Below are 13,551 nucleotides of genomic sequence, written 5' to 3' on the forward strand. Positions count from 1 at the left end.
TCAGGGTCCAAATAGAACAACATCTTATGATAAGTATATCCTTGTGTGCATGGACATGGACTCCCATTTACTCAAGGTGAAAATTGTGATCTCTGTGGGGACTCGTGATGTAATTTGTTTCCTTGAGGAATTGTTTGAAAGAGAGAGGAAATCTTGAGTGGGGACGTACCCTAAAGCTTACTTTCTGTCATCTCTTTCACCTGGGCATACTTTGGGAGAGTGTCTCTCTCTCCGACATCAGACCCTGGAAGGTTGGGAGCTTTTTCGTCCCCTCCACTGGTAGTGTCACTGCCCAGGACCTCCTAGCCACCTGAGAGCGTTCTATCAGACGGGTTGGAGTGTATGCTCTCAGCACTCCAGGGGTTTGAACTATGTAGTTCAGCAGACAGGTGGTTGAACTTGGGGGAACCCTAACACCAACCTGGGCTGGGACTGGCGACCCTCCACCCCTAGATCCAGTGGCTTCAGTGATTGGCAAAGAGTGGATTGGTGTAACCTAGTACAGGAATGGCTGAGATGGCAGGCATCGGAGAGAACACCTCCGTACCTACATATGGTGAGGGAGATGCAGAAACCTTTCTTGTGGGTTCTGGGTGATTGTGGATCAGGCCACGTCAAAGATGGCCTATGGTTTTAACAGTGCCTCTCTTTTACCCTTCTATCACCCTACAAATTTGGTCTGAATGTGTTTCCTCGTGTGCTCTATTGGGTTGATGTCCAAGATTCCCCCCTTGGATTGCGTGCTGGGGCATGCATCTTCAGAAGTATGATGACATAATTATTCCCAAACCTGGGAAAGATTAGCACCCTGCTGATTAATTCTTGAGACAAGGTTCAAAGCACAGCAAACAAAGGGAGGGGATGGGCCTGAAGAAATGAAAACTTATCAAAACATTCAGGAAGAGCTTGTGGTGACCCAAGAAGGGATAATACTGAGAGGGTCATGGTTTGTGATCCCCCAAATTCTAAGAATGAGGGTCATAGCCGTAAAAAATGATGGACACTGAGGAATTGTGGCTAACAACTGAGCATTATGTGAAAGGTTGTGGTTCCCAAGACCTGATGATCTGGCAGAGCAAGAATTATATCAGTGCGACATGTATGTATGTCTATCACCAACAACAAGGCAACTGCCACTACAAATGTCGGGGTTACCAGAGCAGGTGGGGGAACAGGTGGCGATTGACTTCTATGGACCATTGTCCAACAGCAAGTATCTCCTGGTCAAAATGATCTCCTCTATTGGGGCTGAAAAAGCCACTTGAATATTAGAAGGTATCTTTGCCACATCGGGGCTTCTCATGACCCTGAAATCAGAAGTTCGACCCTCTTTTGCCAGCAAAGAATTCAGAGACTTAAAAATGCACTTGGCCATTAAACATTACCGAGTATCACAACTATGGACTCAAGCCAATGGGATAGCTGAGAGGTTCATGGGCACAATCAAGAATGACACAGAGAGCCATTATCAGGAGACCTGGTGGTAATGAGAAAGAAACAACAAAAGAAAGCAGACACTGAGCCATTGCAGGTGACCAAGCAAAAAGGAAGCATGGTCACTGCTTCCTGCCCAGGAAAGTCTATCAAATGGATTGTGTCCCATAGCAAACCTCTGCCACACCCTCAGTACCCCGAGAGAAACAAAATGAAGAGCCTGGACTTTGCTTGACTACGGTCTCGTAAGTAAATAGACGTGCCTTGCATGCCTCCAAAAAAGGTTAACACCTGATCAGGGAGGCAAGAGACACACTCCCAAGGACTCTGTGTCAGTGTTGAAACTAGGGGAAGGTAGAGTAGTGCACTAGGACCTGATTGGAGGCCCAAGGAGGAGAACGGAGAGGATGTCAGCAGAGGGGAATTGGAGGGGACAAACAAGGGAGTGGGAGAATACATGGAGTAAAGAATAATGAAGATGTTTTCCCTAAATGCTCCTTGTATGATTGATTTGTGGAGGTCATTCAGGTAATAAGCAATACAGTACACCTTGCAGTCATATTTTGCATTGTCACTCTAGTGGTGGCGTAATGTGTAATGCAGTCACATTTAAATTACAGGCCATGGTACAGTTATTAACATACACTAGAGTCTTACAGGCCAATTAGCCATGTTTGGTGATGGGCACAGGCACTAGATCCTGAGGAGAAGTCACAGCTCAAAGACTCAAGAAACTACCACCATCAGTCCAAAACAAAGTTCAGATGATTATGCAGAAAAAGGCATGTTTCTACTAAAACTCATTCTAAGATTGTCAACCTTGAGTGTGCTTGTATCTTGATGCATGTGTGCGTTTTAGTGCTGATTTTTAGGGGCGAGCGCAAAGCATTCCGTCCCTCTTCTACTCTCTCTTTAGGGGGATTTTAACCTCACCCATGTTGCGTCCGTCACTTTCATTGGTTTGTGGGCTTGCTTTTTTAAATCTGCTTGTTTTCATTCATGAAAGGCATGCATAAGTCATGCCTTTTCCATTGTTTAGCCCTCCTCGAGAACACCGGTAAACTACTGGACACATACGAGGCTCCATGGTTTCCGTATGATTTTAGGACTACTTTTTCTCTTTATTTCGCAGCGAGATCACGCTGTGTTTTACACAGCGCGATCGCGCTCGTTTTTTTTTCTTCATTTAATGTGGCAAGAAAAGTCTGGTTAGGAGTTTACAACGCTAATAGCTCTAATTCAACATAATGCAAGACCTGTTGCATTGCAAATGCTTGTTTACTTTGTGAATGCTTTTTCAGGAAAGTAAGTGATAGAAACATTCTTCTGCCTGAAACGGTGTCAGAAATGTTCATGCTCTGGCTTATGTGTTAGGTGAAGGACAGCTGAAAATATTTGAGATGCCTTTGCCTCAAAACCATAGCTTTGACTTCAAACATGGCAGCTGCATAGAGCTCTGTGTTGGATTTTTAACAGTATGTTGCTAGATATTTTACTAATTTACAGCAGTTTCTGCTTATCCAAAGGAATAAAAACAAAGGATTCCTGTTCAGCTAAATTCAGTGCATGTTTTTTGGCTGCTGATACTCATAAAGCGTTCAATACTGTGATTCTCGCTGTGTCAGAATCCCTGTTGCTATGAAATAACTGGAGCTCTGAGTATAATACCTGGCAAGGTTATTTTCTGGGGCTGACTGCATGCTGGAGTGTGAGACAGGGTGCTCCCTTTCTGGTTTTTCTTTTTAAGGGTATTTTACCATCCGGAATGTCCCCAGTTCTTCATGTCTGGAGGTAAATAATGCCACCATAGGCACGAGCTTGTCAATGCAAGTTTTGAGCTTTAAAAATGCCATATGTGGTAAAGGGTACCGGTCTGCAATTAAAAGTACATTAGGGGCAGGATGCCTCAGGGATAAAACACCTTACAATAATTATTGAGTGGTTACTTCATTTAAATCGGCATCCACTTTGCAGAATTTGGCTGTGGGTTACGCCCACTACCCAAAAAGGTCGGCGACATCTTTTTGAGTTGTAAATGATATCCACTTCCGACAGCATTTATTGCTGTAATCAGGTTTGCATTGGTATAATAGCGGTGTTTAAATGTATTTATGTAATGCACACTTAGCTACGAACAGTGGAGCATTGGCTGCGACTGGTAATGCAGTTGATAATTACAATAATCCATTTACAGCTTTCAGAAATGTTATCCCTGGTATCTGCTGGACAGAATGAATTTAACCACCAGTCAGTGCTTTCTCCATCTGAATGAGTTAGAATTATCAATTAAAATCAATAGCACTCCTGTCCCAGTTATAAAGGCCCATATTTATACTTTTTGACGCTAAACTGCGCTAACGCAGTTTAGCGTCAAAAAATTTTGCGCCGTCTAACGCCATTCTGAAGCGCCATGCGGGCGCCGTATTTATGGAATGGCGTTAGCCGGCGCAAGCAGACCGGCGCTGCCTGGTGTGCGTGGAAAAAAACCACGTAGACCAGGCAGCGCCGGCGTTGGGCAAAAATGACGTTAGGGCGTCTTAAAATGGGGCAAGTCAGGTTGAGGCAAAAAAATCGTCTTAACCCGACTTGCGCCATTTTTTAACGACGCCCATCCCCCATCAACATGACTCCTATCATTGTAAAGATAGGAGTCATGCCCCCTTGCCCAATGGCCATGCCCAGGGGACTTCTGTCCCCTGGGCATGGTCATTGGGCATAGTGGCATGTAGGGGGGCACAAATCAGGCCCCCCTATGCCAAAAAAAATTATTAGAAAAAAAAAAAAAATACTTACCTGAACTTACCTGAATGTCCCTGGGGTGGGTCCCTCCAGCCTTGGGTGTCCTCCTGGGGTGGCCAAGGGTGGCAGGGGGGGTCCCTGGGGGCAGGGGAGGGCACTCTGGGCTCATTTTGAGCCCACTTGTCCCTTAACGCCATGCCTGACCCAGGCGTTAAAAAGCGGCGCAAATGCGCCGTTTTTAGCCACGCCCACTCCCGGGCGTCTCTTTTGCCCGGGAGTATAAATACCACGTAAAGGCCTGGGAGTCATTTTTTAAGACGGGAACGCCTCCCTTGCATATCATTAACGCAAGGAAGGGGTTCACGCTAAAAAATGACGCACATTCCGGGAACTTTGGCGCTAGACGCCTCTAACGCCATAGTATAAATATGGCGTTAGTTGGCGTTAGTTTAGCGTCGAATTTGCGTCGAAAAAAACGACGCAAATTCGGCGCAAACGGAGTATAAATACGGGCCCAAATACCTAGAGAAATGTTTAACTTTCCCATAAATATTTCAGGACTGGAGTTAGAATAGTAAACGTGTCACCTGGACTATGTTGGGGAAAGTCTCACTTTACCCATATGTTCTAGGACATAAATCAAAATAGTAAATTTACCTTTCCAGCTTCAATGAAACCCTCTGCTTTCCTAAGGGTGTAAATAAAGGCAGAAATCTAATGTACTTTCAGAGGTTCTGAAGGTTTGGTTATTATTGAGTATCAGAAGGGCTACTGTAATTATATGATTGAACAGCTGCAGCAATGTTCTCATAATTATAGATTTGCCACATTTGCCACATAATCTTCATCTTGCACATAATCTGCAATCAATTTTTAACAAATAATAATGTTGTTTTTAGTTCGAACAGGTAAAAAACTACTAAAAATTAAGTCAAATATGTGGCCACACAGTGGAAGGCCTTTTCAAAGGATGACTGGTCACCTTTCTGCTGATTGTGGCTACCTTTGGATCGTAAACTGGTACTAATGCGGTGCAACCAATGCTCAGGCTGTGCTAGCAAGTGTAATAAAGCATTTGTAATGCAATAGGTCTTGCATTTGCTTGAGTGAGAGCCATTGGCGTTGCAAATGCATAATTGGACCTTTCTTGCCAAGTTAATTTTTTCAACTCAGACGCATAATTTGGTCCTCTCTGCCACAAAATTCTAGTGGACCTGCATATAAATAAAACACTTCCATTTACCTTCTTCCTCGATCTGCAATAAAAATGAAGATATTGTGATTATTTATTTTGTTATATTACTTTGGGGTCCCCCCAAATCTAGTGTGGGGACCCAGACCAGAGATGACCTAGACAGAAAGAGCATGTTGTGCAGTGAATAATGGGCAAAAATGTGTTGAAAAAAAAAGAATACCTCACAAAGTATTATAGGGTGAGTTTCTGAGTGCAGCGAATATTGTAGCGTCTTGACTATAATGCTTAAAACAGCCCTTAGAGGACACCTTAATGAAAATAGCATTTGTAAGAAACATCATTGTGTGACAATATAGTTCAGCCCTTAGAGGGCACAATGACATGAAAACAGAATAGCAGAAAGTAACACAGTGTAACCACATATGTAGCCCCTGGAGGACATAGTGCATACACATTTTGAGGCCTTGTAGGTCTACTGCAATACTATTACAAAGAAGACCCTTAAAATGACAAACTACTCCTATCTGTAAAACAAAAGTTCCAGCCACGAGAGAGCTTAAAAAAACAATGAATGGTGGGAGAGGTTACTATTTTGGGATTCCCCCTAACCTAGTGTTGGGACCCAGAGATGTCCTAGACACAAAGGGTGCGTCATGCTGAGCTTTTTGACGACGGTCCCGTGGTCCTATGACCACCGCAGGCTAAGTTATGGGCAAAAAGAAATACTCCTCAAAGCATTATGGGGCGAGTTTCCCTGAGTGCAGTGAATGTTGCAGTAGTTTGACTGTAATGCTAAGAACAGCCCCTAGAGGACACCATAATAAAAGTAGCATTTGTAAGAAACATGGTCATGTAACCATTTAGTCAGCCCCTAGAGGGCTTAAGGATATGAAAACATAATGTTAGAAAGCAGTGCAGCGTAATTGTATATGTAGCCAGTAGAAGATGTAGTGCCTCACACATTTTGAGGCCTAGTGGGCCTACTGCAATACTATTACTAAGAAGGCCATTAAAATGCAAACTACTCCCAGCTGTAAAACAAAAGCTCTAGCCATGAGAGAGCATACAAAGACATTGAATTGTGGGAGAAGTTACTATCCCACCCCCCAACCTAGTGTGGGGACCCAGAATGTGTGGGGACCTAGTGATGACCTATACAGAAAGAGTGTGTTGTGCTGAACATTTTGATGGTTGTCCTGTTGTCCTAGGATCACCACAGACAGATTTAGGAGCAAAAATGTTTTGAAAAAGAAATGCCCCGCAAGGCGTTATGGGGCGAGTTTCACCAGGTGCAGCTAATATTGTAATATCTTGATTGTAATGCTCCGAATAGCCCCTAGAGGACACCATAATAAAAAAGCACTTGCAAGAAACATGGCCCCTAGAGAGCCTAATGATATGAAGACAGATTGTCAGAAAATAATGCAATATAATTGCATATCTAGCCCTAGAGAGTGTAGTAAATACCAGCCACTCTCCCCTGTAAAACAACATTTCTAGCCATGGGAGAACTTTAAAAGACATTGAATGGTGGGAGAGGTTACTATTTTGCTGTCCCCCCCAACCTAGTGTGGGGACCCAGAAATGATATAGAGAGAAATAATGTGTCATGCTGAACGTTTTGATGGTGGTCCTGATGTCCTAGGACCACCACAGTCTGAGTTATGGGCAAACATTTTTAGAAAAAAAAATGCCTGCAAAGCATTATGGGTCAAGTTTCCCTGAGTGCAGTGAATATTGTAGTATCGACTCTCCCGCTGTGCCGGGAGAGCTGTGTTGAGGATTTCTGTAAATACCAGCTACTCCCAGTTATAAAATAACATTTCCAGCCATGAGAGAACTTTAAAAGACATCGAATGGTTGGAGAGGTTACTATTTTGCTGCCCCCCAACCTAGTGTGGGGACCCAGAGATGATATAGAGAGAAATAATGTGTCATGCTGAACTTTTTGATGGTGGTCCTAATGTCCTAGGACCACCACAGGCTGAGTTATGGGCAAACATGTTTTGAAAAATAAATGCCTGCAAATCATTATGGGTCATATATTCTTCCAGTGAAGACCAATGCAGTGGATATTGTAGTATTGACTCTCCCGCTGTGCCAGGAGAGCCGTGTTGAGGATTTCTGTTTTTTTTTTACTGTTGTAACTGCTCCAGTTTGCATATTTGCAACTGCTAAACTTGTGGTAGTCATATAAAGCACTCCTTAGATCGTATCTGTGTTATATGAAACTTCATGGTTATGTAAAGCATGCCTCCGATTGAGTTCCCACCATATGAAAGCTCACCTAGTCATGTTAAGAGCTTCTCCGATTGAGTTTGCGCTCTATGAACCTTTTTCAAAAGATATGAAATGAATGTGAAATAAAAATAAAAAAATAACGGCATGCCCAAAATGAGGAAGAGGAAGAAACAATATGCGGCCACACAGCGTGAAGCGGTGAGACAAAAGAAAAAAAAAGTGCGCCACACTAAGGTATCTTGTCAATTGTGCAATAATCCATGTAATAGGGTCAGTCTCCAAGACAGTAACAAAGCAGCCTCAAGTTGGGCCAAACGTAAAGCATTCCCCTATGAAATCAAGGGAATTTTGAAAGGTAGGCTCTGGAACGAATGAAAGTGATAGGCTTGAGATGGGCTTGGTTGAAGCCCACAGAATATATTACAACAGGTTGAAAATAGTAGCGCTTGCATGCTGATATGCTTGTCCTAAAAATGACAAGAACATTTACTTTTACCATCACAAAATGCGCTGAAGTATGCCACATAATTTGCCTTTTCTTGCGCATAATAAACTTATCCCTGCTGCATAATTTGGCTTTCCTCTGCCACATAATTCCAGTGGCCCTGGGTATCAGCTACAGATAAGAACACTTTAGCTGTTCATTGGAAAAGCTGTTGTTTACAATGCATAACATATAAAGTGGGCTTTGGGTCAGTCCCTTTCTCAAAATTGGATGATATTTTTTGCAATAATGTATTGAAGCTGATTGAACAGTCTGGTCTGCTTCAGGTTCCACCAAACATACACCCTTCCGTCTTATGGAAGGGCCAGGGTCCTTTCTCCTGAAGGAATGGGATGTAGTGCCCCTGTGGGGCTGGCCTATTTAGTACATGGGTTACTCCTAGCCCCCAGCCAAAATTCACCTCAGGTGGGTAAATTTACAGATCACACTCTTAAGTGGTCTTTGCTGTATATTCTTCCAGTGAAGACCGAGGGGGGAGATTTACAAACATTTTGCGCTTGGTTAGTGTCAGTGACATTAACCAGTGCAAATGTTTTTCCTAATTTACTTTCCAGCGCAAAAGTTGTTTTGTGCTGGAAAGTACCCTAAAAGTAGCACAAAGCAGCGTGAAGCACTGCTTTGCGTTACTTAGAGCAGAGGGAGCGTACGTGGGTGGTACATGGGCATTCCCATGCAACCACCCATGGCTTTTGACGCAAATCCAGATCTACAAACAATAGTAGACAGGCTATTGCACCAAAAGTTAATGTCATTTGAAAGCAGGCGTTAAAAGGAGAAATGTTTTCATTTCTCCTTTCTTTGCCGACTTTGCATGTGTGCTGCACTGTGCAGCACGCATACAAAGTAGGAAAAGTTTTGAAGTGTGTCTAAGCATAGTATTTTGTACTGGAAGGGTACTCTTTCAGTACAAAACCTATACCAGACTCAAGCGCACACCCTTGCACTATGGCGCAAAGGTGTGTGCGTGGCAGCTGAAATTAGTGCCGGCGCTAGGGAGAGGGGCGGAGAGTGCCATATCTTTGTAGATATGTAGCTTTCCTGCCCCATCCCTATCACATAGTGCAACATTTTTCATTGCTGCGCTGGGTGACAGTTTCGTAAATCTGCCCCCGAGTTCTGTAATGTGGCGAGCCTGTTTTACAAATAAAGCTTCACACTTGTGCATGTACTGGCGGCGGATCTCCCCTCGCATTTTCTGTTCTAGAAGATATCAGAGCTCCATTCTGTGCTACTAAACTATACTGGTACAGGAAAATATTCTGCATCTCAGTGCTCTTGACACTTAGATACCATGTTTGGTACCCTCACAATTTACCTAATAACTGCAGTTCATACAAAAAAGGATACCATTTGGCCTGTGTTGGTTGCATAACCCTAGTACTACTCTTAACCCATGCCATAGATTATATCTCACTGTCAGCCATATAAGGAATCATCCTTGCCTCTCTGACAAGTTGAAAGTGCTTATCCTTAATTGCAGAGATCATTTCAGAGTGAGGCCTCGACTCAAAGCCTTTGAATTTCCCATTTGTTTCAATGCGTGTACCTTGGCACTAGAGTCCCGAAGATTCATATGGTGACTAACATGAGCTATGAATTATTGAGGAGTAGGGCATTGCCGGTGCCTAGTTCTTACCTGAATCGTATCCTCCCTAATTCCCCTTTGCCTCATTCCTGGTGATTAATTTCTTCCCTCCTACCCCTACAGGGAGACCTAGAGGCCACTAAAGGTGGAAATTGATGAACAGTAACAAATGATCATAATGTGCCCTGGCAAATGTTATTATTTTTCTAATATAATACGTTACCAGTGTGCACAAGAATATCCGTTGATTTTGATATCTCCCTCAGTGATTAACAACAGTGGACTTGGCTAACACAGAGGCCAATCCTAAAAGTTGACTCCAACTAGCAATCTAGAAATCCTTGGCCCTTAGGAAAGTTGTGCATTATTTATGATCCCACAAGTGAGTGGCGTGAGGGGACAGCCACACAGAAGGTCAATGCCATTGTAGTTTTTATATGGGGCAATATTTCTTGCTTGATATATTTCTTTCTTTCTTTCTTTCTTAAGATTAAATGTGGTTATGGTCTGTAGCAGCTTTAAGGGCTCGAGCCCAAGAGCTCTGCAACTCTTGAGCCATAGTTGCAGAAAAGGCTTGAGCTGTGGCTTCGCTCTTCTGTGTGGGAGATTTTAACACATGGCTAGAGCTCTTACCTTGTTTAAAAAATAAATATATACCCCACCCCACATTTGAAATAAACCACTAGAAATCATATCCATGGCTTATAAAACTCTGTTTACTGACATTGACATATTATTTTCCCCTTGTACTGCCATTGAAAAGGAAAGAGATGCATTTGCTTCCTTTGTGCTGCACATGAATACCTCACTCTAATACTTACAGAAATTAACATGAGTTACTTTCTTTTGTAGCTAAATTATGCAGAGACGAGACTAAGCCAGTTGGAAAACTGCCACTGCGAGAAGACGTGTCAAGTGAACGGTGTGATGTATCGAGACAAAGACTCCTGGGTAGAAGATGATCACTGCAGGAACTGCACATGCAAAGTAAGACTTAGCAACTGGTTCATGGTTGGAACTTCTAATTACAGCGTCTTGGATACTAAATCAGAGTATAATGGCCTTCCTATGTAACACGCCATACAAAGGGCCAGATGTATCAAACTATTTTGCATTCGCAAAAAGTACGAATCTCAAAATTCCACTGTTTGCGTATGCAACATAGCCTTTCACGATTTATGAAAGGCACTCACAGTGCAATTTTAAGGACTCGCTAAAATAGCGATTCCCTAAAATTGTGACTCAGTTTTGCGAATCGCAAATTGCGATTCCCTAACTAGGAAATTGCAAATAGGGAATTCCTATTTGCAATTCCCTATCCACATGTATCAAGCATTTCCTAAATGTGAACTGGGCATTTAGGAAATGCAATTACCACCAAATCCAAGTTAGTGGTAACCATGTGCAATTTTTAAAAATGCATTAAAACTGCATTTTTAAAAGGGCCATGTAGCACACACATGCAACTAGGGCATGTGTGCACTTCACGTGTGCACAATTTAATTTTGGGATGCCTTCAAGGGGGCCTTGGGCCCTCGGCACCCTTGGTTTTGCATTTCCTAATTTGCGATTCCCTAATAGGAAATCTCAAATTAGGAAATGCAACAACATTTGCACCTATGAGACTGAAAGCCCATACTAACGAATTAAGTCATATTTCTTAATAGCGATTCCATAATATCGATTGCCACTCTGTGGGAATCGCCATTTTCTTTAATACCATTTTGCATTTCTTAAATATCAATGTCTTAAATTCGCTATTGAAGAAACGCAACACAGTACCTTGATACATCTGGCCCAAAATCCTAGGGTGTTCGTCTACGTACCATGCTGTTGCTAGCATTGTGGGCCGATTTGAAAGAATGATCCAAATTTCCATTATATTCAAATGCAAAAGCTTAGAAAATAATATTGTTTCTCCTTGACAATGCACTCTGATTGCAATTAAATCCTTGTGAAGCACACCTTTGTCTCAGAATATCAACATGATGCCAGCGCTCAAAGCGTTTTGTGATCTCTATTTTCATCGGTGTCTTTTTTTCCTTCAATGTCTCAATCTTACTAAAATAAATAGCGAAAAGAACCCGAGGAAACACAATGTACAGATCCTATGTTGTGTATTCTACACATAGGAAAACTAAACTGAGCGTGCACGATTTGATATGTTAATCATGTCAGGATGGAATTATTTGATACACATCTAAAGTGGATATCCTGTTTGTTTTTAAAATTGGTACTAGATTGTTACAGTTTCTAGGGTGATTGGCAGGTGCTGCAGAAATTATTTACATATAGGTCAGGGAAGGGCCGTTTCAACCTATTATCATGAGCAGACAATTAGTGGAGATAAGTAAATTGTTTCTTAGTCTCTCACCTCCAGTGGGGTGCAACTGCAGACGATGCTTTCAGATGAGGATCAGCCTATTCATTTTCATGGGCTGGTGGCAATCAACTAATCTTATGCATGTATATATTATTGTGTGCGTAGGTGACAAATCTATCAACATTTGGATGAACTTTATAATACTTTCTAGTTGACACATCATTTTTGGTTTAATTGTTTATGCCATACTCTTTTGTCCATAAATACTTTCCTATTTTTTCCCTTTCTCTTTTCTCATGTCATTATCCTTTTTCTAAACTATTTGTTGTTGCGTGGACATTGCTGTCGTTTTCTGTACTTTACATAATTCTTCTTTTTAGTGTCTTTAGTTTTTTTTGCACTTTTATTTTGTTTTCTTCTCCTATTATTTCCTAGTATTTTTCGTTCCAGATTGTCTCCATTCCGCCTTCTTACTTTTCTATTCCTACTCTTGCTTATTTCCATATTTGCTTCCAGTTTTTTTCTTTACCCTTTTATCCCTTTCGTCCTCTTAGCCCACATGGTGCAATCCCCTTGTTTACATTTTACTTACTCCACTTTGCTTTTTTCATATCTTTTCTTCCACCCCTTTCTTTTGACTCACTTTTAATTGTTCTTTATTTTTCTCTTTATATGTTCTTTTACTTTCTGCTGTTTTGTTTAACCTTCTTTAATTCCATCTTTCGTCTGCTTGTATCACTTTATTCATAGGTCATTTTCATACTTTCATCTTGTTTGTACTTGGTTTTCTGCTATGCAGTCATAATTTCCTGTGTTTTTTTCTAAATGTATTTTCTAATTGTATCCTATAGAATGGAGCAGTGGAATGCAGGAGAATTCTATGTCCTCCTCTGAATTGTTCTCCTAACTCACTCCCAGTGCACCTGCCAGGCCAGTGCTGCAGAGTTTGCAGACGTAAGTAGTTTATAACGATTTCTAGTTATTGCACCTGTTCTGTGCTCTAATTTCCTAACTGTTACCTGTGTGGAAGATAATTAATACGGTAGACGTGAGGGATCGGTGCTTGGAAATTATCAAATTGCTGAATTAAATTCTTTATGAAAACCATCATGCTAACTAACATTTGTCTTTAGGAACTTTAATAGTAGATCCTGCCTTTCTTCGTGATAACTCTCACATTTGATCTGTCACCAAAATGGTATGGCTTAACCAGCTTGACTCGTGATCTAGAACACATGCATGTCTCTGGGTTTGTGGAATTAAGGGCCTGATTTATACTTTTTTAGCACCGCAAACGCGGGATAAACGTACAAATTTCAATTATATTTTGTATGTTTGTGCCTCTTCTGCGTTGAAAAACTACACAAATGCGGTGCTAAAAAAGTATAAATCAGGCCCTACATTTGCCATTATTTAAATTGGGACTGAATACAATAGGTCAAGACGTAGAAACTATCCCATTTTACTTTGAGCGTTACTTATTGTTTATGAAACAATTGACTCACTACAATCAACAACGGGTACAGAAC

The 13,551-nt window shown here is 41.7% G+C and overlaps 1 protein-coding gene across 2 annotated transcripts in view; it reads left to right on the top strand.

Annotated features, from left to right (window-relative positions):
• The window catches only part of NELL1 (neural EGFL like 1), a 3,335,977-nt gene that overhangs the window by 915,639 nt on the left and 2,406,787 nt on the right, over nt 1–13,551 (top strand). For both annotated transcript variants that reach the window (XM_069221936.1, XM_069221935.1), the window contains exons 8-9: nt 10,552–10,686; nt 12,874–12,976. In XM_069221936.1, coding sequence (XP_069078037.1) covers nt 10,552–10,686; nt 12,874–12,976 — 238 coding nt within the window. The remainder of the gene's footprint in view (nt 1–10,551; nt 10,687–12,873; nt 12,977–13,551) is intronic.

Source organism: Pleurodeles waltl, chromosome 3_1 (assembly GCF_031143425.1).
Source record: "Pleurodeles waltl isolate 20211129_DDA chromosome 3_1, aPleWal1.hap1.20221129, whole genome shotgun sequence".
Classification (NCBI taxonomy): domain Eukaryota; kingdom Metazoa; phylum Chordata; class Amphibia; order Caudata; family Salamandridae; genus Pleurodeles; species Pleurodeles waltl.